At 35.8% G+C, this 25,750-nt stretch overlaps 1 protein-coding gene across 1 annotated transcript; it reads right to left on the bottom strand.

Moving 5' to 3' along the window:
* Nucleotides 1–11,229: 11,229 nt before the first annotated feature.
* On the bottom strand, nucleotides 11,230–25,254 carry aga (aspartylglucosaminidase). The gene is made up of 9 exons (XM_041223688.1): nucleotides 24,823–25,254; nucleotides 23,450–23,603; nucleotides 22,197–22,309; nucleotides 19,503–19,615; nucleotides 19,100–19,205; nucleotides 18,612–18,687; nucleotides 15,796–15,903; nucleotides 15,171–15,304; nucleotides 11,230–13,581 (listed from the first exon to the last, which is right to left on the bottom strand). The coding sequence occupies exons 1-9, from the start codon at nucleotides 24,953–24,955 to the stop codon at nucleotides 13,481–13,483; spliced, it is 1,038 nt and encodes a 345-aa protein (XP_041079622.1). The 5' UTR covers nucleotides 24,956–25,254; the 3' UTR covers nucleotides 11,230–13,480.
* Nucleotides 25,255–25,750: the final 496 nt, after the last annotated feature.

Raw genomic sequence — 25,750 nt, forward strand, 5'->3', positions numbered from 1 at the left:
TTTTTTTTTTTATCCTCGAGCAGTAATTGCCTTGACCATTTATACTGCACGCAAGGGATTTTGGGCCACTGTGAAATCTCAAACATGGATACTGTCACTGAGTGTTGGTATGTCACACTTTTTTTTTTGCTTGAACTGCCCTGTCAGACTTCTATTCAGACCCCCTATCTTGGCATTACTGATACTTAGGAAGATTCCCATACTGGCACCCTGAATGCTATTTATTTACTTGTGTGCCAATGCTGGGTAACTGGATGTACTGTCTGTCCGTCGATTAACCACAAAAACTGACTTCTTTGTGGAAAATGTGGAAGAATAGCCCACCCAGTTATTCTGCATTAATAGAAAATGATAGCCATTTGGCTAATGACTGAACTTGCAAAATGTTCTTGTCAATAACACCTTTTGCATAGGTTTTGATTATCTATTTAGTGATACCAAAATATTTAGTAGGTATGAAGACAGCTGTCTGAGTAATTTAAAAGGGACAATAAAATCAGCTGTCCCAATCATTTCGGCATGGCAGAGTACAGTTGAAAACTACTTTTTAATGAATTGTAATGAAACTTACTGAGCATATTCTTTAGAACATGATTGAGTATAACATAATATGGGGTATAATGTACGTCACACTTACATTTTTTAAATGCTGTATATTAAGACCCATTTATTCAATTATAATGAAACGTGGTAAGGAGTACAAGATAGAGTATCTGAATTTGTCAAGCTGTCAGCATGTCAGACTTGTTACTGACGGCTTGGCAGTGGTGAGAATTAATGCCTTTGACGTGTGTGCGGGTGTGCTGGACAGATTGGAATGTTCTCCATACAATCAGCTCACTGTTTTTTTTAACCAAGCATTTTCTTCAGATGGTTTGATTATGCCTGTTCTTTAAATATTTGTGTTCAGTAGTAAGTGAATGATGCTGTTTGCTTTGGAATGAGAAACTAGAAATATCCAGTTACTTAATTACAATCTTTCATGTCTAGGTTTATTTTTGCTGTGACCAGTTTATGGTATTCAAAAGTTAAAAATATAACACATATATTTATGTTCTATAGACCTCTTGTCTGCATTTCAATTATAAGGTAAGTAAATGATTATTATATTGTACAAAGCTTGTCATTTTGGGCACTGCAGAATTTACTTTAAATTTATGAAAATGAGACAAAATACTGATGCAGCTCAGATAATCAGATCATGCAGAATTAACTCCTTTCTTTTTTCATGTCTCCATATCTACTGAATAGAATGCATATACTAATTACAGTAAGTTCAGTTGGGTTTAGAGACAACATTGTGACTTCACAGCTGCCAGTATGCTTTTTCTCTCTCTCTCTCTTGCTCTCTGAAAACCAGGGTACAGTTTGGATTGAATGGCTCTATGTGTATCAACCCACCTGAAAAAGACGGATGTGACGCACCAACCATTTTGGAGATCCAGCTGACTAATGATGTTGTGTTCTGTTTTTGATTCAGCTGTAGAAATTAGGTGATTTTCTTTTTCTTTCTTTTAAAGTCTTGTTTTATATATTGATAAGTCAATATGTAGCAGCAGTAAATAGAATCAGCAGTAAATAGGGATATTAATATCTAGAACACAGCAAAGAAATCCAGGAGTCTAAGTTTGTCTCATATGCTGAATAGAAAGGGGTTTAATTATATTGACACTGGTAAAAAGCAGGTCAAGCAAACCACGAAAATAGCAACAGATACAATGTTTCTATAAAACATAAATGTTTGATGTTTTGGGGGTAATAACACTATGTAACACAATTTTTGTTCCTGAGTAGTAAGTGTTATTTCCTAATTGCTTATGCCTCAAAAGTATAGAAAATGGCTATTATTCCCCACAAACTTATAAAAATTAACATGTATTTATACTAAAGTAATACAAAAATGTAAATAAAGTATAATCGTAAATCTCGAAAAACTACTCTCTTCTAAATCTTTTGTAGTCATTTTTGTATTACTTTAGTATAAATACATGTTAATTTGGATTCATATGTTGTTTTTTACTGACTTTATGTGAACGAAAAGACACACATTTGCCCGTTTTCCCATTGGAAATAGTGATATTTTGAAATATCACTGTCCTGGTCACAAAAGCAAAGTTTGTGGGGCATAAGCAATTAGGAAATAACACTTACTACCCAGGAACAAAAATAAATAAATAAATAAATAAATAAATTGTTACACGGTGTAATCCATGCAGTTCTATGTAGAATGATGAAAATAGACCTGGCAATACTTAGTTAGTCACCTAAATAGTTTTTAAAGTATAGTTTTCAGACTAATTGTACATGTTTTCTTACTATATCCAGTTTTTTAATAGTTTTATGGAGAATCTTTCACTTTGACCTGTGACTTAAGATGGCTGCCATATTGAGGTCATGTGACTTAAGTATATGGAGACAGTCTATTTGGTACACAGCTGTACTCTATGATTCTAGTAGCCTCCTAATTTGAATATATCTGCTAATGTTTGTATCAAGTGTGTGTATCACATGAGTGTCTTCATAGTAGGTACACAGCTGTCAATAACACATTAACAACAATTTTATCAGTTAATAACAAGAGAAATTTCAAAGAATCAAATAAAGTTGGTGGCAAGCATTTTGTTTTGTTTTTTAATGATAGGCACCTACCTATTTTAAAACAACAAAGTTATACTATGTACTGTTATGAATAAAAGTGCATTAATTTCACTAGTAATGTTACAAATCTAGCAAATTTGGCACATAGTGGAGAATTAAGCCATCATGTTGTATAAGACAGTTCTAATGTTTTTTTGTTTGTTTTGTTTTTCTGGTTAAAATACAGCATCCACTCGTGTGGAGACTGGTAATGACCTCAATAGTATTTTCCTGCAGTGCTGACTTACTAAAACTGACTTTAGTATACTTTTTGTCTGCTGGCTCACAGCTGAGTGTGAACAGAAGGTTAGGTGTATGGAGGACTTGGATGTTTGCTCTCCTAAATCCCGCTTCTCCAGAGCAGAAGATGCGGTTTGAAAACAAAATGGTGACATACTCTGTGATGTGCTGCTAGACCTGCAGGTCTTACCGGTGTGGAGAACATCATAAAAAAAAACGAAGCCCTTTTTGATGGTGGCCTCCATGCTGCTGTCAAAGTAGGTTTTAAATTATATCCAAAAAGTAAAGATGCTAAAATGAACCAAATATAAATTGACACCATTTCTACTGAACATTAGAAGTTCTGTGTCACATGAGGAGAACATGTTCAGTCATTATCTTGTTGCAGTGTTACACATGTTATTGTTATGTGTTACAAACACAGTAGAACTGTGGTTTGAAGGACTTACAGTTAGTAATCCATAAATCAAAATTATACAGTGGTGGTAGCTCTAGCGGCTCTAGCAGCTGTAACACCAACACACCAAATCTAGCTCAGTCCCACCGACTCCAAGTAATTATCCAAATATTTCAGCAGCAGTAATAGAAGTAGACATATCCAGAACAGGTACTTTTAAAAATCACCGTCCCATACGTGCCTCACATAAACCAGCAAAATGGCGCGGTTTGCTATATCTGTATATTTGTCTAATTGTATAGCAAAACAATCTCTTCAAATTGTAGCATTGGAAAGAGGGACTATTTTTCACAAAGTGATGTGCAATGAGGTGAGGCAAGCAATGTTTGCTCCTAGTTAGTATATCTGTGTTAAAAAAAAAAAAAGGCTTTTTCAAATCTGCTTTTTCGTTGAAAAAATCAATTAACTTAGGTGCTTTGCCTCTAAATGCCTAGATAGTTTTAAGCTTTTGTTTGCTAACAATTTACGCAGCTAAATATTTATTTTTATTTTAATGTATTCCAACAGATATACTAACTTAGTTGTATCTTATTTATCTGTTGTTGTTGGTTTTGTTGTTATTATTATGGCACTACTTTGGAACTGACTTTGAATGAAGGAGTTTTGAAGAAAAGATGTGTTGCAAGTTAATATTTTTTCTTTGTTTTGCTGTTTTTGTATTTTTTTTAATAAAGATGGATTATCATGTTTCCATTACATAAAGAGACATAGCAGCATGCTGACAAAAAGATATTAGTGCCCTCTAGTGACAGCTTATTTAAATTACAATTGAGTTCAATGGAAGGTACAGTACTGGCAAATTTAAAAGATTTGGTGGTTGTAGATACAGATCTATTTCAGCAAAGGTCTTGTAGGATGTTGGCATTTTAAGATCAGGAGAGTAAAGTAAACTGTATGGGCACAACATTATGCAGACAGTTGTATATGCTGTAGTTTGAAAACGTAAGCTTTCTAAAAAAAAAAAAAAAAAAAACCTATTAGTTTTAGAAATTCTCGATTTTGAGTCATCAGTTTTCTTCATCAAAAACTGCAAATATATTAATAGTTAAAAGTGCCAATATTATAAATGACAGTAAATAAATGACAGTATTATCTGTTTGATCATTAACATGTGTTTGCTTTCACTTCTTGGATAACTGTATTAGATGCCCTTTTAATTCATTTTCTCAGTGCTGTAAAACTGGTTCTGCACTCTATAAACTGTGGGTGAGTGGTGAACCGAGAATATATTAGTCTGGATGAAAAGGTCTATTCTCACCTGTTAAACGCGTTGTTGGTTTTTGGATGGTGTAGTTTCACGGATGGACCAGTAGAGGTCATCACGATACTAAAATGTCGTTATATGTATTACTGTTTGAAAGCATAACAGCTGTTCTGTTTGGTAAATTACTAATTAGTAGTCAACCACAGTACTTAAACCACGTGTGTAACAGTGTTAGGGTGGAAAAGTCAAAGAGTCAATGGTGTCAGTGTACATGCAGCAGAGTGGTTGATTTAAGTAAACAAAGAGTGGGTTTTGTTCAGGTAAACAACTTAGCGGTCCCGTCTTAGTTAGGGCATTTGCTTGTTTAGTTAGTCCTCATCATCAAGGTAGGTTTTGTTTTGTATTTTGTTTCCAAAATAACGGCCTTTACCCTAACAAACACTTATTTGGTTTATTTGTAATTTTCATCTCCATTGTTGTTACTTCTACCCTGTCAGCCACGTTGCCACATATGGTGGTGGATGTGGAATAGTGCCCCGTAATGAACCAGCTTAGAACTTAAAAAAAAAAAAAAAAAAAAAAAAAAGTTTTTTTACATAATTTGTCAGGAAGATGTTCTGCGGGCGTTGGTGAATGCCATGGCTACTCAACAGGAAACAGACTATATGCAACGGGAGCAGGTGGAAGTAGAACAGCAAGCAAGCCCTGTTAGCACAAGTGGCTCAAACCCAGCTTGACACCCAAAATTGATTGAAAAGATCACTGTGCTGGAAGAAAGGTGTGCACCAATGGATATTGGAGATTATGTAATGACTTCAGAAAAAAGTTAAATGAAATATCAAAATGTGATGCCTACCCAATGCCAAGGGTAGATGAGTTGATTGAGAGGCAGGGAAAGGCTAGGCACTTGTCCACACTTGACTTGACTAAGGGATATTGGCAGATCCTGTTAAACGATTCTGCCAAGGAAAACACAGCCTTTGTCACCCCTGACAGTCTTTTTCAATATAAGGTAATGACCTTTGGCTTACATAATGTTCCTGACACCTTCCAAAGGTTAATTGACCAGATTCTAAAGCCTCATGTAAGATATGCCTCCGCATACCTCGACGATATTGTAATTATTTACAGAGGCATGTGAAACTCATTTGGAGAAGGTAGAGGCAGTGCTAAATAGCTTATGGGTAGTGGGATTTACAGTAAATCCTGAAAACTGTTATGTCGGCTTAGCTGTGGATCACTATTTAGGTTATATAGTGGGTAATGTTTTAGTCAAACCCCAAATAAATAAAGTCAAGGCCATTAGGAACTGGCCCCGACTTGTTAACAAAAGCAAGTACAAGCTTTTCTGGGTATTGTAGGATTGTGGCAAAGTGGTCTACTATGTACAGGTGCAGGAGTGATACAGTGCGTAATGAGCCAGACAGAGATTTATATTCCAAAGGAAACAGTGTTTATTTTTTTCACAGTCCAGGTCTGGTGACCAAAAGAAAAAAATCCCTGGCAATACACAGCAATGGTAAAGCACAGGGAAAATCACATGGGTTGCAGTCCCAAATAATAATAAAACATCTCTCTCCCACAAGGTACAATCTCGGTCACCAGTCCTGGGTGCGCGTTGTAGTGCTCAGGGGGCGTGATACAATTAATCAAGTGCCAATACATGCAGTGATGTTCCGGGCTTTTGCTGGCCCTTGGCGACAGCTCCGGAACTTCTTTCAGGAGTCTAATAATAATAATAATAATAAATAATAATAATAATAATAATAATAATAATAATAATAAAAACAAATAAACACTCATGAACAGCAATCACAGTGGTTTTTCGTCCTTCGGGGTTATTCTCTCTATAATCAAAACAAGGAACCGATCACGTCACTTCGTCCCCTTAGTATACCGTCATACATGACCCCTTGGTAAACGATTGCAGTCACATAATTTACCTTGTGGCTCATTTGTGTATCGAAGCTCCGTTCTCTTCCTAGATGACCGACTTCCTTTTATCCCAGGGAATGAATTGTCAGGCTAAAAAGTCCAAGGTACTCGGTCCTTGCTACTTAGCACCCTCACAGGTCAGGAGGGAGATTTACCACCAAGAATCATTGTCTCTCTGTTACAAGGATACTACAGAAGATTCAGTTCAGCTTGGTGCACATCCTACTTCCGCATTCTCTTATACAGGCATAGTTCTGGTCAATGTCTGCTTGCGTTAGATACAGTATTCGAGTCTGATATACAACAGTGAAGTGTGCCATGGCCTTGTTTTATACGGATTGCCTTCAGGACTTACCAAGGATCACAGTTAATGATGTCCATAGAATAGTTAAACTGTGCAGCAAAGCTCCATCAAACAAACTGGAAAAGGGTTTGAAAATGTACGTTTCCAGCTACCTCTGCAACAACAAGGGTGAGTTGTTCAGTCTTTGCATATCTGTAAAACTGCTGCGGTAAAATCAATATTTAATAAGGATACTTGGTTAATGAGTATATATATATATATATATATATATATATATATATATATATATATATATATATATATATATATATATATATATGTGTGTGTGTGTGTGTGTGTGTGTGTATATATATATATATATATATAAAGTATTATAAGTCGCTCTGTTAAGAAGAAAAAAAAAAGAACATGTACTTTTTTGTAAGGATAGCATAACCAGTTGGAATTTAAAACTTTTGTTTATGATAAAATTAGATAAGTGGCAAACTGTACAACATTGTCAAATGATTGTTTTAATGCTATGATGGTTTTATATTTTAGTTCAAGGACTGTATTCCCTCAGACATAACATCTATATTGTTGTCGTTAACCAGTATCAAACAAAGACAGGCTGACAGGTGAAATCAGTGTGAGGGCCAGTTGTTTCAGATCGATGAAGAAGAATGAGAAGCCTCACAGTTCAAGTGTAGGATACAAATTAGTGTAGCTGTTGTTCAAGTTCAAGGTTTGATTTACAGTTACATGAGTTCAACTTCAATTTCTTTGCATTATTAGAATTACTAATACTTTTTTAAACTAAGAACAAGATCAATCGTTTATTTTTAAGTTATACTAAATACTAAAAACTTTAGTGTTGTAACAAACTTAGTTATGAATTCCTCTAGTTATGAATTCCTTTGTTTAATGGTTGTCAATATTTTGTGTTTTATGACTTATATTTAATTAATTTGTTTTACTACAGATTATCTGCTGCACACTTTTGTGTATTTTGTTGCCATAAATTACTCGTGGCAGATGTTGTTGAGCCACTTCTTTTTAAGTTCTTCATTTACAGGAAAAGAGTGAAAGCTTACACTCGAGTTGTATCGTGACGATGTTGAACAAAAAGGGACACAGCAATGCTCTCGTTTTTGATATTTCACAGATTTCGGTTTTGTACCTGTGGCACTCACTGTACGAATAAAACAATATCTAATAAAATAAAAACGAAATAATCTTCAACAAACACGTGTATACCAAAAATGAACTACGATCACCATCAACAAGTATTAAACAGGAAGTATGCCAGTATAAGTTAAACCGGAAGCCCACTGAGCACAGAGCCTATAGCATCCCCCTTTAACAGAGCTGATTTGGAATAAAGAGCTGAATATGGTTAGATGGACAGAGCAAGCGGAACACGCGTTCGAGATTCTCTAACATTTTGTGTAGTGACACAGTGTTAATTGTTACTACAGACGGATGCCTCCGACGTCGGCATAGGGGCAGTCCTGTCACAAGTGGTTGAAGGGATGGAAAAGGAGTGTTTGGTCTTTAGTGGGTTATAGAAACCCTGAGGCAGATTTAAAGTTTTAACTGCTGAAGACTGGGAGAAACATATTCCCCCAAAAAATCCCTTACAGAACTGCCCCTTTAGTCATAGTCACACTCCCCCCCCCCGAATTTGCGCACCACTGATCTAACTCAACCCTCCAAAAAGCCAAGCACATTTTATACGCCAATGCTTAGTAATAATACATGCAGTTTTCCTGTGCCCCTCCCTGCCCAATAAAATGTAAAATTAAAAAAAAAAAAAAAAAACTTGTTTAAAATTAATTGTTAAAAAATAAACTTGTATTCCAGTATTTTTAGTTCTGTTTTCCAATGTTATTCTCAACACTTATTTAATTGTTAAAAATACACTGATAGTTCTACTATAACCAATAATATACATCAAAACTGTACATATAAGGTTCTATCTCAGGGTTCTGTTGAGAGCTAGCGCTCTCGTGATTTTTATGTCACCTAAAACCCTCAATAGAATTACAGCCTTATTATGCACTGTTGGGTGAACATTATTATTATTATTATTATTATTATTATTATTATTATTATTATTATTATTATTATTTTTCACAGCAAACTTTGAGTCAAATATAGTTTAATAGGTTGGACTTATGGAGGAGGCACTTAGTCTAATTATGAGGCCAAAAAGGAGGTGGAAGAATGAACAGCGCACTGTATGATTGACATCAAGACCAGAAAGTAAGAACACAACAGTAGAGACGTTTTTTTGAATAACATACAAAATAACACAAATACATGGAAGTTTCTGAGAAGCCAGTTGACTTTTCCAGAATCCTGATCAGGTTTCCCTGCAATGCCTTTACCAAGTGGAACTTAAATATAATAGAAAGGCTGAATTTGAAACCTCTACACTTATTTTTTACAGATCTGAACTGCAAATCTGCCCCTTCATGAAGTATGACTTCAGTTAATGTTACAACTTAATCTTTTGGGTCTTCCATCACAGACAGCAGCTTCAGTAAGCATAACTTTAGTCAAAGGATAGACCAGTCCTAATTACAACTATTCAGACTTTGAGGAAAAAGAGGTCAGAAGTGTCTGACAAGGGCAAATCTGCTTTGTACCATCAGCCACAAAAGAAAATGAAAACTGATCATAATTTATTTTCTATTACAAATGTATAGATGCCTATGAGCCCCTAAGTTGAAGACTATATATATAAAACGCAAGCCAAGGTAGTAGAAACAGTTGGGGCAACCTTGACTCCCACCACTTTTACAGTTGTGCCTATTTGCTTGGTGCTAGCCAAGGTTGTCCCAATTGTTTCTTCTAACTTAGCTTGTGCTTTTATATGTTAGAAACAGCAATTAGAAGCTAGCTGGGCTACGCCACATACTTTCTCCAGGATCTACCGCCTTAATGTAGATCCTGCTGCCTTCATTAGGCACAAGGGTCCTTGATGGTGTAAGCTCACACCGCTAACCATAGGGTTATGTGGTTCTGATGCATCCCTCATATGCTGCCGTTTCTTCTCCCTCGCAACGGCTCTAGTATACATTATTCCACATATAATGTTGTTGGTGGTCGTCTTTGAATTGAAAGGGAACATTAGGCTGGTTCCCTGATAGAGAAGACCACCATCAACCGTGAGGTCGCATCGGTCACCCTCACAGGTTCGATGGAAAAAGAGAAATGGCTTCCCCAGGATGATGGTTTTAATCCCTTGATGGGCTGGACCAAGTGCATCATCCCAGGAAGGGGCCTATCGGCAGCTCTGATACAGAGAGCTCAGAAATTACCTACCCAATGGGCAGGCATATCCCAGACACAATGTCGTTGGTGGTCGCCTTCTCATTCAGGAACCAGGGTTACGGTAAGTAACTTAACGTTTCATTGTACGCTGTTAACTGTCTGTTAAACTCCCTAATTACAAAGTCTTTTTATACTGATGTGAATTTACATGTAAGTTTTAATTACCCTGACGAATGTGCTGGCCGAAACACGCTGATTAAACTAATAAAGTTTTAATCTCCTAAGTGTTGCTGGGCTTCTTAAACTAGTTTATAAGGCAGGTTTATATATATATATATATTATATATATATATATATATATATATACACACCTGTTACTAGGTTTGGTTTGTGTCAAGTTGGCTGGTAGTGGATCTCTACTCAGAATAGCTCATTCCATCTTATCCCTCAGATGCTCCATTGGATTGAGATCTGCTGACTGGGCAGGCCACTGCAGTAAGCTGAATTCATTGTCATGTTCGTGGAACCATTATCCTGCTAAAAAAAATCCATTAACAGATGGATACACTGCTGCCATGAAGGGATGCACCTGATTGGTAATGATGTTCAGATATCCTGTGGCATTCAAACGTTACTCCACTTTTATCAAGGGGCCCAATGTGTGCCATGAAAACACACCCCACACCATCACAACCAGCCTGATGGATGCATGTACTCATGTGGTTTTCTCCATACCCTAGTTCTCCCATCAGCGTGAAACAGCAGGAACCAGAATTCATCAGACCAGATTTATTTTATTTATTTATTATTGTATATCACAGTTCTGTGTTGGCATTGTTTTTTTTTTTGATCGTCCTACTGATATAGGTTATGACTTGGTTTGTAAATTTAGACTTTACCTAAATATTTTTTATATATAAACTTTTCATCTAGTGATCAGGTGTTCTGTATGTTTCTGCATAATATTGTATTTGTATTGTGTTCTAACTGCTACACCGAGCCAATGGTTTGGCTGTTTGGAATGTCTTAATCAAATTGGAATTAACACTGGTTGTATTAAAAAATATCCACCACTATCCAACATTTTAAAAAAATAAATAAATCACAAAAAATGCCACCATGTCTCTTGTTAAAACAGGTTAATGATTTTATTCAAACACATACAAAATTGATAAAATAGTTACGCTATGTCAACCCACTGTTTTAATATGCACATAAAAAAACAAACAAAAAACAAACAAAAAAAAAAAAAAACACTATAATACTAAGAATAACCGTACTTACCTTTATTTGTTTCAGTGCAATGGGTAGGTCTGTTTCTGTCAGCAAAGCTGTTTTAAAATTGGAGTTTTAAAGAATGGTTCTAGTTTACTTTTCTAGATTTTTTTTACCGTGCAGTTATATAGTACTGTACAATGCACTTATTTTTGCCGAAGCACAGTTCAATTCATAAATCATCAATACACAACATATTAAACTCGCAATAAATATACACACTGCTGTGAGAAGTCTTTTAAAGTTTTAAAAAATTAGTGACACTCCTTTCGTCACAGTTTATCTTTTCAGAGGCATAACGGTGTACAAGTGCATACAATTACAAGAAAAAAAATTAAAAAGCAAGCAACACAGAAATTTAACAAGTCAAAAACTTCATGAAATCGAAGAAAACAAATGCTTCGGTAGCCGATGTTTTTATTGATTTGATGAAACATAAAGAAATAGTAACAGACTTAAAAACAGTTTGTCTTGAAGTTCTAAATAGTCCGTTACGATAATTTGTGCTTCAGTGCGTAATTCAGCTGGTCAAGAGTACTCAATTGTGTTATGTGCTGGTCTCAATCGCTCCATAAACAGCTCCCCCCACCCCCCACCGTGAGCTCCATTTCCATGTTTTTAAATTACTCAAGTTGGCTCCCAATTCGGGCAGATTTCACTCCTCGGCTGGGCCTGAATTCTAAGGTCTGAATTCGGGCTGGGAGGAAATTGCATCATTAAATGTGTAGGGGGTGAGAACGTAAGTATAACAAGGCATTTTGGTTACAATTTGACTAATACTGTCTGCAGTGAATGCACGTCTTGGCCTTTAACTCGCAAGTATTTTCTACCCAACTCATGATAACTTCGGTAACTCAGAAAAGCATGATAACACCTCCTATTTCACCAACCTGAGTTCTGGGAGAATTCAGACCAATTCGAGCATACTCGAGTTGGCTGTCCATGGAAATGAGGTATTAGTCACCAAGAATAAAAAAAAAATGGCAATAATGTATTTTTGTATTAGCTTCTCCAGGTCAGTGGTAGTAATGCATGGACAGTGAATTTTGCCTTTGCCTCCTTTTCTGTATCTTTTCATTATTAACAAAAAATACATGATTGGCATTTTTAAATGCCTGGTCACTAACAAGGCTAACATTGCGGGTTATGTCAGCTCTGTTTAAGGAGCGACTGAGACTATCATGGAGACTTCATTCATTTTAATTAATTACAATAAATGGAAACTTTGAAAACCTGCAGTTTAACAACCCAAATATAACCGTCTTTGAGGGTTTTGTCTCCGAAGCAAAGTTTTTTTTTTTTTTTTTTTTTTTATATTTTTTTTATTGAATCCATTTTATACGCGGGATAACACTGCAGAGCTTGTGCACTATGTTGCTTAGTTTTGTACCTCCAATCCAACTACAGCAATATGTTAATGCAACACAACGCACACCCTGTCGTGTGTTATCCCTTACTTTACAAGATGCTGTGTTGAGTGCACGTGAGCGCAATACAGGAAAACTCCCTAGTAAAGAATACATTTAAGACGCTCCAAAATTATATATGACTGAGTTTAGACCTTTTCTTTTAACTTGGAGATATTCTCCATGTATGCTTTTTAGTCCCTGCTTCTGTAGCTGAGTTTTTAAGTTCTCAAATTTTGGGTTTGCAATAGGATCTATAAACTATGCTGCCACTTCCTTTCTGTAATTATATAACCTTTCCACAGACAACATGAAGGGAGACGGCGGACCACAGATTGAGAACCACTGATGTACTGTATATGCAATGTTCTATTTAAAAAAAAGAAAAAAAAGCCAAAATATATACAGATTTTTTTTTCTACTTTATTATAGAAAAAAACTGTTTTCAGCATCCACATTTACATTATTTGGCAAAATAGACAGATTCAGTGGCTACACCTTACTCTTAAAACAATCTCTACAAATGCCTTGTGGCCACATTATTAATTCAATAAACTATTAATCATTAAAGGTATATTTTAAGTTTAAACCTGAAAAGGTTTGATTATTAGTGGGATGCAACAGACAATTTGTGTTGAATAATCACCTCAAGTTTCAGTACCAAACAAACAAATGGTACTAGCTGGCTGGCGTTTGGATCAGACTCATAATATTTAAAAAGTGCAGGATGATTTCTCTTTTTTTTTTTTACTATGAAGTAAATGTTAAATACAATCCACCACCAACTGAAGTGGCTTATTAACTGCCGAGTTGTAAACCATGAAGTGAAACTGGTCAAATCCTGAAACTCTGTTACATGCAGCACCTACAACAGGTAAATGGATAAGGGAAGAAATAGGTTACCAAAAGGAGAATATCATCAAAAGGTTATCATTCAGTTTAAAACAAATATTTTTAACTTGCTTAAATAAATGTTCAATGGCCAGATTTATTAAGGTTTATAGTTTAAGAACAAAAAGCGTGCCTATATTGTTCATTATCCCAACACGTTTTATGCTGTCTGCAATCATTACGAATGGTTCTGGGTTCTGTTGCTTCAACACTGATTCACGACTTCTGGCTAATTTTATTTTTTATATATATATATATATATATATATATATATATATATATATATATATATATATATATATATACACACACACACACAGTGCCTATAGAAAGTCTACAACCCATTTTTAAAAATTCACCTTTTGTTGCCTTATAGCCTGGAATTAAAATGCATTATTTTTTTTATTTTTTTTCATTTGTGACTACAAAAATGACTACAAAAGATTTAGAAGCGAGTAGTTTTCCGAGATTTCGGAATCTTTTGTAGTCAATTTTGTATTACTTTAGTATAAATACATGTTAATTTGGATTCATATGTTGTTTTGTTCTGACTCATGTGAACGAAGAGACACACATTTGCCCGTTTTCCCATTGGAAATAGTGATATTTTGAAATATCACTGTCCTGGTCACAAAAGCAAAGTTTGTGGGGAATAATAGCCATTTTCTATACTTTTGAGGCATAAGCAATTAGGAAATAACACTTACTACCCAGGAACACAAAAAAAAAATTGTTACACGGTGTAATATGCAAACTCAAGCTATATAGCAAAATTGCTATGCAAATTCTTTAAGCATTACATTTAAATATCACACGTAATAGATATTTTTTCAATACCTAAAACACCCAGTACGCAGCTTATCTGGAGTGCTGAGTGTATGTGTCAAATAATCACCAGCAACAATCTGCAAATGTGCAGCTCTATCTATTGACACATATTCTACGTTGGTAGTTATTATACACTACACTGTGTTGACATGCTAGGAACTGCAATCGTGGAAACAAAGATATTTCAGAAATGTATACAATTCTGTTGTAAACACTAAAGGGTGTTCGGTAACACTAATGTTAAGTGCTTGAAACCATTTTAAATTTAAAAAAAAATGTATAATACTCAAAACACAGGAAATTAATTAAACCCAAACTTAATTTAGTACATGCTAGTATATATTGGTTTAGCCGACTTTGTAGGACACATAGATATCTTTTCTATGCCACAATAAAAAGACTACTAAGACTTTATACTACTGTATTTATTTTTTTGATAACCAGACTATAAATACAGGATACAAAGCAAATCCAATTGTTTTTAGGACTGTATTTTACTCAGTAGTCATGTTCAATTTTTAACCATTTTCGAATTGCAGTAGTACTGTAGGTTAAAATACATTTTACACATAACAGGCACAGTAAATTTGCAGTGCTCTCTCCACAAGACACCATCCCAATTCATCAGATTTTGCTAGAAAACAAAATACCTGCACTGAACAGCATCTTAAACAATTTTGTGCTTTAAGTTAGTGTTTTTAAGGGAAACTCTCCATTGCCTTCTTCACAACTTACCATAACCACCAGTTGTATTTGCACAGATTACTGCACCAAAGAAACCAGGATAATACTTCTTAATTCTGTCGATAACTTTCCTGCATGCTGTGGTCGGGTCTATTCCTTCTCTCATGTACTCCACAGCTTGGTAACTAATGCAAGAAACACAAAGAAAAAAACAATTGTAGCAAATTCCACATCAACTCACTCCCTGGATTGCCAAATTGCAATTATTTTGCTAGAAATAGGTAGACATTAGTGATGTGACAAAAAAATATTTTCATGATCTTCAGGTGACTATGTTCAATTTGATTCTACAAAGTATTTCTTTTTTAAGTGGTGCACGCTTGCCTTAGACATGTTAAAAATGTGTAATAGTTTAAATAGTGGTGAGGTTTTCGTTTCAGTTAGAAGCTTAGTAAAATCATTGAGGTTTTCACTGGAACTGAATAAGCTGAACATTCAATGCAAGTAGGTAGCATTATCAGAACACCCCGCTCATTGTGAGGAAATACTTGAGTAAACCACCAGCTAACAAGTATACCCGTTCTGCTGTTTGAGCAGGCTTTACTATGTCATGTCACTCAAGTTAAAAAATCTACTTAAAATTGTCTTATCATATTTATTTTACAAGCCTGAAAACCTTGGAAGGAATCGCATCATAACATCCCCATCCCCAGTAGCAGCTGCACCTCCAACTGTGCTGTCAGCATAGGCCCCTGCTCCAGCGATTGGTGAATCTCCTACACGGCTATCATACAAGAAGAAGAAAACACAAAGAAATACATTAATCAATCAAGCACATGGGAAATTTTCAAGTTTGAAGACCACTGATGGAGAATACCAAAAATGAAAATGCTTCAATAGTTATAGCATCAACAAACATTTTGTGTGTTAACCTTTTATGTCTTTCACCTCATAACTGGAGGCTTTTGAGCTACAGTATGAGAAACACACTTCATAAGTTTTTTTTTTTTGGTTTTGTTTTTATCTTAGAAGACCACTAGTACATAAAACCTATACTGTGTTTAGCCATTACTATTGGTTCATTTTTGAGTTTGTGTGCATATCCACAGTGGTACTCCCTAAGGCTTAGTTCAACCCAGGACCTTTTTCAAATCAGGTTAACTAAATGATTAAAGCTCAAGTTGAAACAGGACTCTGTGCAGTTCACATTAATAAAAGACCTGGCTGGAAAAGATTCTGGACAGGAGTGAGTACAACTGTGTTGAAAGTTAGCTACTGCAGCTGCAGTTGATGCTCATAGGGCTTCAATTTTCAGTTTGTATTATTGGTCCAAAATAATAGAAATTCACTCAACTTGTTTTTACTTGTATATTTTAATCCAACTCATGACACCTGTTAATTGTGCAACAAGCTTCAGATGGCTTTGTCACATAATGTGATAATTTAAAAAAAAAATATTTTTGTAGTGACATTACAATGAGTGGACAGATGTTAAAAAAAAAACAACAACAAAAAAAAAAAAAAAACGATGAGTTGGATATCAATCTTATGTTACAACCCACCTGTTTAACAGAAACACCGTACAGGATTAGATCACTGCTTTAAGTCATTATTGCCGAATTATGCAGCAATGGCAGATGCCACTTAAATGTACACTGACTTAGGCAGTGTTAATGATCCGCTGATTCGACACAAACAGTACATTGAAACCGTCACAATCATATACACTACCGGTCAAAAGTTTTAGAACACCTCAATTTTTCCAGTTTTTATTGAAATTTACGCAGTTTAATGTCTCAATCTACTCTGAAATTAAAGCACAGAACAAATAAACAATTGGAGATAAAAAAGAAATCATGGAATCGTTTTAACAAAATTTAATCAAAATTTTTTACTCAAAGTAGCCACCTTTTGCAGATATAACAGCCAAACACACTCGTGGCATTCTTTCTACAACTGAAATCAAATATTGTTCGGAAAGTTATTCCCAACACTGTTGCAGAAGTTCCCACAAATCTGTTGCACTTGTAGATTGCTTTGCTTTCAACCTTCTGTCCAGTTCATCCCAAAACAGCTCAATGGGGTTTACGTCTGGAGACTGTGATGGCCATTCCATGATTTGAAGCCTACCGTCTTGTTCTTTTCTTCAAAGGTAGTTCTGACATAGCCTGGAGGTATGTTTTGGGTCATTATCTTGCTGTAGGATGAACCCCTGACCAACTAGGCGTATAACAGAGGGTATTGCATAGCGCTGCAAAATGCTGTGGTAGCCGTTTTGGTTTAGGGTGCCACTCACTCTGTGTAAATTGCTGACTCTGGATCCAACAAAAGAGCCCCAGACCATCACGCTTCCTCCTCCATGTTTGACAGTTGGTGTCACACACCTATGAACCATCCTTTCGCCTACTCGACGGCGTAGAAAAGCCCGGCGAAATGAACTGAATTCTCAAATTTTGATTCATCGGGCCATAAGACCACCTTCCAGTCTTCAGTAGTCCACTGGCGGTGCTTCATGGCCCAGGCAAGCCTCTTTTTCTTATTTTGCCATCTTAGCAATGACTTTCTTACTGCCACTCGACCTGTCAAACCTGCAGCTCGAAGTGTTCTCTTCACAGTTGAAACAGACTTGCTTACTTCGACCAGTGTTAAGCTGTGCTTGAAGCTGTTGTCCTGTGAGCCGCCTACCACGCAAGCTGTTGACTCTCAGAAACTTGTCTTCTGATTCTGTTGTGGCTTTGGGTCTGCCAGACCTCTTCCTATCAGAGTTTCCAAGTGCCTTTTGATGGTGTAGGAAACTGTACACACTGACACCTTGGCTTTATTTGCAATTTCTCTAAAGGAAAGACCTATACTTAAGGGTTATAATGGTCTGTCTGTCTTCCTTTGTTAATTGCCTTTTTCTCGCCTTTATGATAGCAATATACTACTTCCTACAGTACGATACTGTCCAAATAAAGCTTAAGAGGGTGTACTAACATAGTCTGTTCCAACACTGCTTTTATAGACAGAGGGTTTGTAAGTAATCAACAAAAGTTGGGACACCTGTAGGAATTGTTGGCATCAACTTTCAAGGCTTAATTTACTTCCATTGCTGCAGAACAGCTATAAGTTGTTAACACATTACCTGTTCCCTCAAAAAGCCCTTTTTGTATAACTCTGAAATGTACATTATTTTTCAGTTTTTGGTAACCTAAACTTTTTTTTTTAACCTCTGGCAGTTTACCGCTTACCTTTGTATAATTTCAAGTTATTCACTGGACTTGAACTGCTTAAATTTCAATAAAAACTGGAAAATGGGAGTGTTCTAAAACTTTTCACCGAGATTGTACATTTAAGAACATCAGAACTGTATCTAGTAATTTATAGAAAAAATTGCTTCTTTAAATTGTAACATTTTACACCAGTACGACCAATTATAGAATTTCTTGAAAGCAAAACATTGAAAACACAATTAGAATTCAGAATTCGTCAACAGAATTGTTTATTACACACCCAGGAATCTTATGTTTTGCTCCATTAGTTGATGTTCCAGCAGCGACATGCCCTGTCTTATTGATCACAATCATTCCTAGACAATAATAACAATAAAAAAAGATTCACACATAACTTTATAAATTCTCATACGCTTGCAGAGCAGTTTAATAACATAGTCCTCTGCTGTCTATCACCCATTGTCAGTTCCATAGCAAAGCTTTTTTGTAAGCCTATTGAAATGTCCCACAGTTATTCTACTACTTCCATAAACTCGAATTAGTCTATGGTGGAAGTGCAATATGTTCTACGCATGAGATACTGCTACACAAGATTAAAGTGGTGACAGCTTTCTTATACTTATAAGATACTTAAGGTACTTATAACATAATTAAATCAGAGGCTTACACAGAAAGTGTTTAATGAAGATCTAAAATACACTTCATAGAAAGACAGACAAAAAGGAAAGGATTTTAGATTTAAAATAAAATGCAAAACATGTACTGTACCAATAGTGTCATGATTATGAATATTAATAATTTGCTTTCGCCATCTTTGTTGCACACTCGTAGGTTTGTATGGACCACATGATTTTGAAGGGTCAGGTGAAACACCCTGTCAATTATTGCGAGGAAAAATGTACATAGTTAGTATACATAGATGATAACGTGCAGTTCACATTGGGTTGCCTACTAATTTACCATGATTAGATTTTTGTTTCAAATTATTCTTTAGAAAGTTATTTAGGAAAAACCTGTACTAATATTACTGACAAGTATGGTCCTTTTTGGCTATCAATAATGTGTTGTGTTTCCAACTTTTTTAATGAGATATAGGATAGAAAATATTATGTATACATTATGCAGCAAAAAGGGAATAAATAAAAATAAATAAAATAAAAATAACACTTACCTCCCAGAAATTTGGCTGGCATCTTTCATTTAGCCACTTTGTATGCATCGCAAGTGAGGTGTTTGTCGTCAAATCTTCAGCAACAAACCCCATATTTTCAGCAAAAATGGATGCTTTGGAAAAAAGTAAATGTTGTAAATCAAATGCAGTTAGTTTGTAAATAAATGTAGTAATTATATATGTATATATATATAGATATTATTCTATATATAATTATATGTATAATATATTATTATATATATATAGATATATAGATATATAATTATAAACACACATACATGCACACTGATGCACTACGTGAAACTTTTACGTTGTCTTGAGCGTATTGTTTAATTATTGCTTGAGTAGTATTGTTCTTTGGGATAACAAAATACTGAGCTTAAGTCATGTGATTTCATAAAAACGCCAGGTGCTCAGTGTTTAGTATTTGAGTGAAGTTAAAATTGCCAAAATGAGTTGATTAAGAATCTGGATAAATAACCAATGCAAGAACAGCGATTAAAATTTCACAACTTCAAGAAAACAATGTTGAGGCCTTGCCGTGGCCAGCTTTTTCTCCTGACCCGAGTTCGAAAGAACACCTGTGGGACCAAATCACCAGTGCCATCCACAGGATACAACCGTGACCAGCCAACCTTTGCCGGCTAGCTGCAGCTGCTCAGGAAGAGTGGCGGAACATCCCATAGCAGTCTATCCAGAGGCTGATCAGGTCTATGCATCAATACTGCCAGGACTGTGTTAATGCTCAGGGAGGTCATACCTGATACTAAGTTTGTAATGTTTTCATTTTGACAGAGGGTCACACTGCATAGTGAAAACTTACAATTCTTTGATTTGTATTTTTGTTCACATTTTCTGTGATTTTGTTTGATATGTTTAAAATATTTGATTAAATCCATTAGACCCAAGAGTTTAATTTATTTTGTGCATCAGTATATAGATAGATAGATAGATAGATAGATAGATAGATAGATAGATAGATAGATAGATAGATAGATAGATAGATAGATAGAGAGAGACACACACACAGTACTGTGCAAAAGTTTTAGGCAGGTGTGAAAAAATGCTGTAAAGTAAGAATGCTTTCAAAAATAGACATGTTAATAGTTTAGATTTATCAATTAACAAAATACAAAGTGAGTGAACAGAAGATAAATGTACATCAAATCAATATTTGGTGTGACCACCCTTTGCCTTCAAAACAGCATCAATTCTTCTAGGTACACTTGCACACAGTTTTTGAAGGAACTTGGCAGGTAGGTTGGCCCAAACATCTTGGAGAACTAACCACAGTTCTTCTGTGGATTTAGGCAGCCTCAGTTGCTTCTCTCTCTTCATGTAATCCCAGACAGACTTGATGATGTTGAGATCAGGGCTCTGTGGGGGCCATACCATCACTTCCAGGACTCCTTGTTCTTCTTTACGTTGAAGATAGTTCTTAATGACTTTCACTCTATGTTTGGGGTCATTGTCATGCTGCAGAATAAATTTTGGGCCAATCAGATGCCTCCCTGATGGTATTGCATGATGGATAAGTATCTGCCTGTACTTCTCAGCATTGAGGAGACCATTAATTCTGACCAAATCCCCAACTCCATTTGCAGAAATGCAGGCCCAAACTTGCAAGGAACCTCCACCATGCTTCACTGTTACCTGCAGACACTCATTCGTGTACCGCTCTCCAGCCCTTCAGCAAACAAACTGCCTTCTGCTACAGCCAGATATTTCAAATTTTGACTCATCAGTCCAGAGCACCTGCTGCCATTTTTCTGTACCCCAGTTCCTGTGTTTTCGTGCATAGTTGAGTCGCTTGGCCTTATTTCCATGTCTGAGGTATGGCTTTTTGGCCACAAGTCTTCCATGAAGGCCACTTCTGACCAGACTTCTCCGGACAGTAGATGGGTGTACCAGGGTCCCGCTGTTTTCTGCCAATTCTGAGCTGATGGCACTGCTAGACATCTTCCGATTGTGAAGGGAAGCAAGCATGATGTGTCTTTCATCTGCTACAGTAAGTTTCCTTGGCCGACCACTGCGTCTATGGTCCTCAACGTTGCCCGTTTCTTTGTGCTTCTTCAAAAGAGCTTGGACAGCACATCTGGAAACCCCTGTCTGCCTTGAAATTTCTGTGTGGGAGAGACTTTGCTGATGCAGTATAACTACCTTGTGTCTTGTTTCTGTGCTCAGTCTTGCCATGGTGTATGACTTTTGACAGTAAACGGTCTTCAGCAACCTCACCTTGTTAGCTGAGTTTGGCTGTTCCTCATCCAGTTTTATTCCTCCTACGCAGCTGTTTCTGTTTCAGTTAATGATTGTGTTTGAACCTACATATTGAATTGATGATCATTAGCACCTGTTTGGTATAATTGTTTAATCATACACCTGACTATATGCCTATAAAATCCCTTCCTTCTGTTCACTCACTTTGCATTTAGTTAATTGATTAATATAACTATTAACATGTCTATTTTTGAAAGCATTCTTACTTTACAGCATTTTTTCACACCTGCTTAAAACTTTTGCACAGTACTGTGTGTGTGTATGTGTGTATATATATATAACAGTAAATGTATGTGATGTTTCTGTTTAAATTATTCAAGATATGACCATCTTCTATGCTCTTAATTTCTTCAGGAAATTCAAGGTTTTGAGAAGTCCTGGCAACTATAAAAATAAATTTAAACTACGTCAAATTACCTGATTCTCCTACTAAAAATGTATGCCTGGTATGCTCCATTACAGCCCGTGCCACACCAATGGCATTCTTGATTCGTCTAAGGTCTGCTACAGCTCCAACTTGCATAGTATCGCTACATCAAGCACAAAAAAACTTAAGTTCACATATTTAACGTACCTACCGAGGTTTGATATTTAACTTACTGATGTGATTTCATTTGGAAATCAGCAGAAAAATAACAGTTTTAAGCTGTGCTCTTGGCCTGTAAAGACAAGTTCTGACAACCCACTTTAATTTATTAATCACAAAGAATCCTACATTGTAATACCTTGACTTTCTACGTAGCCAAGTCTAGAAAAGCGGTAATATATGTTATTTGCTGAAGTTCAAGACCGTCTAGGACAGGGTTGTCCAGTCCTGGTCCTGGAGGGCTTGTGTCCCTCCTTGTACCCTAAATTACTTAATTAGAACAATAATTGGTAAAAACTGGTCCATTAAGTAATTTAGGACACAGCTGGAACAAAAACCAGGAGGGACACTGGCCCTCCAGGACCAGGATTGGACATCCCTGGTCTAGGAGATGTTTTTCTCTATGCAATGACAGTGAACAATTTACTGTTATTTGCAGCGCTATAGCGTGCTGCTGTATACTAAGACTATGCTTTTCAAACATGTCTGTACTTCATAATCTGTATCTCATAAACTAAGCAGGTTATGGAGGTCATCGTCACACAGGTAAACTAAGCGATATACAACGATAGTGGGAACCTTTCAACATCCAGGTCAAGAAATACTATACCAGGCCAATCCTCCAACCTTCTCACACAAAGAGTAGATCCAACAATCCACTTTTGTAGTTACAAAATTTGGTACAAACTTAGTATCTATTGCATATTACATTTTAAGTAATCCGTGAAACAGAAAAAGGTTATGACAGGCTTTTTAAATTTGTTTTTATTTTTAAAGTATTCCAGAGATGGTTCTTATTTTTAAAGATATCTGTTTCATGAAAACAGTTCATAGTTCTTTCTCTAGACTCAACTTTTTGATGTTGACAATGTAAGTAAATGTAAAACACGTCCTTAGCCTACACCAGTGGTTCTAGAAGTGATTGCTGTAATTAAAGGTAAGACAATTAATTTTAAAAGTTGAAATTTCTTTAAAGCATTTAGTTGAACCACTGTGTCATCATCACCCACAGCAACAGCTCCTGAGATTGTGAAGAACTTCAAACTGCAATTTATACTATAGGAAAATGTAATGCAGTACTCACCCATTCATGACCATAGCATCCAAAGTGGTTTCTCCTCTCTCATCAGGGCTCCCTCCATATCCAACACTGCCGTCACATTGCTCTGTCTCACAAAGCGCACATCCCTTTTCTACAGCATCTAGCACAGACGCCCCTGACTGCAAGGTGTCCCATGCTTAGAAAAACACAAACAAACAAAAAAAAACAACCAATACAATAATAAAAACATCAGCAACAAGACCAAAAAAATGTGTATAGGGCAGACGTTTTATGAACAAATACTATTTGCGTCTTTTTCATTATCCTTTATTTCAATATCACATGCTCACTAAAGAAAACTGCAGGGATTGCAATAAGACTCCCATTGCATAGCATTCCTGTTTTTACTAGTTTAATAAGACACACCTGAGGTTGTTAACTATCCACTGTGGCTAATCAAGTTCGTAGTAAAACGTGGAAAGGGTAAACTGCTATGCCATAGGAGCCATGACTCAACTGATTTAAACAGCTTACAATAGTAACACAAAAACAAAATACTTGGCTACACTTAGGATTATTTTACCCCTTTATTTTACTACTCTAACATGCTCCTTGAGTTGGATGCCGATAGCAACGTCTAGCTCTAGATATGCAGGAGTAAAACACCAATATTTGGGGCATATTACAGTAACATGAGTGTGTTGTCTGAAAGTAACTTTTGTGAATACAGGATTAAAGGTAAAATTAGGCAAATAAATAAGGTAGGCAGGGGGTGTGCTGCCTGGTAATAAAATCTGAGGATGTAGTGATGTCATAACAAATATGCTTTATCATTACTGGTGTAGTCTTATTTTCAGATATGAGGGTACAAATTGGTACATGCATGCCTAAACAACTTCTGCTAAGAAAGCGGGCAAATGCCCATTCAAATCTGGTATGATGTGCTGTTTTTGGTCTTTTACATTTTTTTAAATTGAATTGATCATATTTTTCCAAACATAAATATAATAGTATACGAATATTTATCGTATGCAATGCATTGGGTCGTGTACATTTTTTTAACTTATGAAACTTTGCGGTGGACTTCTCATTTCGTCTTGTTTGTCGTGAATTTTTGAGAAATTGATTGTCTGTTTCCAGTTTAAGTTTGCAAAAAAAGAAGAGCATAATTAATCGTTTGCAAAAAAACTAAAAAAAAAAAAAAAAAAACTAAAAAAAACAATGTATAATTAAATGGTAAATGTACCACTGTGAAAATTGATTGCACCTGTACCAAAATCTCATAGCATACCATTTTCTAACATTACAAAGGTCAAGTTTTGGTACTGTACAACATTGTGCCGATGTACCACTTTATAACACTACACCGGTAGGAAATCACATCACATATAAGTAATTATAAATCATATTTTTACCTTTTTCAGTAGCGTTCCGAAAGGGCCAAGTGTTAATGACCAGAGGCAATACTGTTGTTGCAGCTTGGCTGAAAGACGCCAGGAGACAGAACACATACATATTAACCACCAGTGTCATATTCAATATCGACATTGTGCAAGTTATTATTTTATTTTCCGGCGACTTTTAATTTGTTTGTTGTTTTCTCCAGCGAACGATATGACCCTACTCAGTTGATGCAAGACTAGAAACAATTAAGGTGCGAGTTGAAGACGACCGGTTTGTCTTATTTTGCAATTGCAGTGACACTGACAGATCTAGCGAGTACTCTTCTACTGCTCTGAATGCAGTAAGCCTCAGTAAATACCTGCTTTTAGTACTGACACAGAGAGTTTTTTAAAAAGCTGAAAATAAATTAACACAATGGCTACTGAGCTTTACGATTGCTTCCTTTTTTTTTTTTTTTTTTTTTTTTTTTTTTTTAATTTGGTCGGCTCTGTCACGTGCTTGGACGGACACCGCAGTGGGACAATCAGAACTGCAAAAACATGGTAGCTGCTTATTATCTTATTGTCTCAGTTAAAGACCCCACCTTGTCAAGAATTATGTAGTAGTCATTCCACGGTAATGGGGAACAAAATGTGGTAAACAACGAAAATAAAACTGGGATTGTAATCTGTATTTAACACTTAAGAGATTGTTTCCTTCTGCATTTTTTCATTATCAGAGCTAGTTGAACACCATGATCATGTTATAAAAACGTATGTAAACGGGAAAGACAAAATCTCAAATTTGAAATACAAACATTGTTGCTTTTTAAAGTTTCTAATAGTTTTTATAATAAATATGGGTTAAATATATTATTTAAACGTTGATCGTGGGCAGGAAAATAAGAACTGCCTCTGCTACATTACAAGACATATTTGAAAAGTGTTGGGGCCTGAATAA

This window comes from Polyodon spathula, chromosome 2 (genome assembly GCF_017654505.1).
Source record: "Polyodon spathula isolate WHYD16114869_AA chromosome 2, ASM1765450v1, whole genome shotgun sequence".
NCBI lineage: Eukaryota > Metazoa > Chordata > Actinopteri > Acipenseriformes > Polyodontidae > Polyodon > Polyodon spathula.

Excerpts from the sequence above, each read along its gene's own strand:
- aga (XM_041223688.1), bottom strand. The coding sequence starts at position 24,955 with ATGTCGATATTGAATATGACACTGGTGGTTAATATGTATGTGTTCTGT. Across the intron at positions 19,616-22,196 it reads ATTTTTAGTAGGAGAATCAG|CATCCATTTTTGCTGAAAAT; the intron begins GTAATTTGACGT and ends TTTTTTCCAAAG. Across the intron at positions 19,206-19,502 it reads GCCAGCCAAATTTCTGGGAG|GGTGTTTCACCTGACCCTTC; the intron begins GTAAGTGTTATT and ends AATAATTGACAG.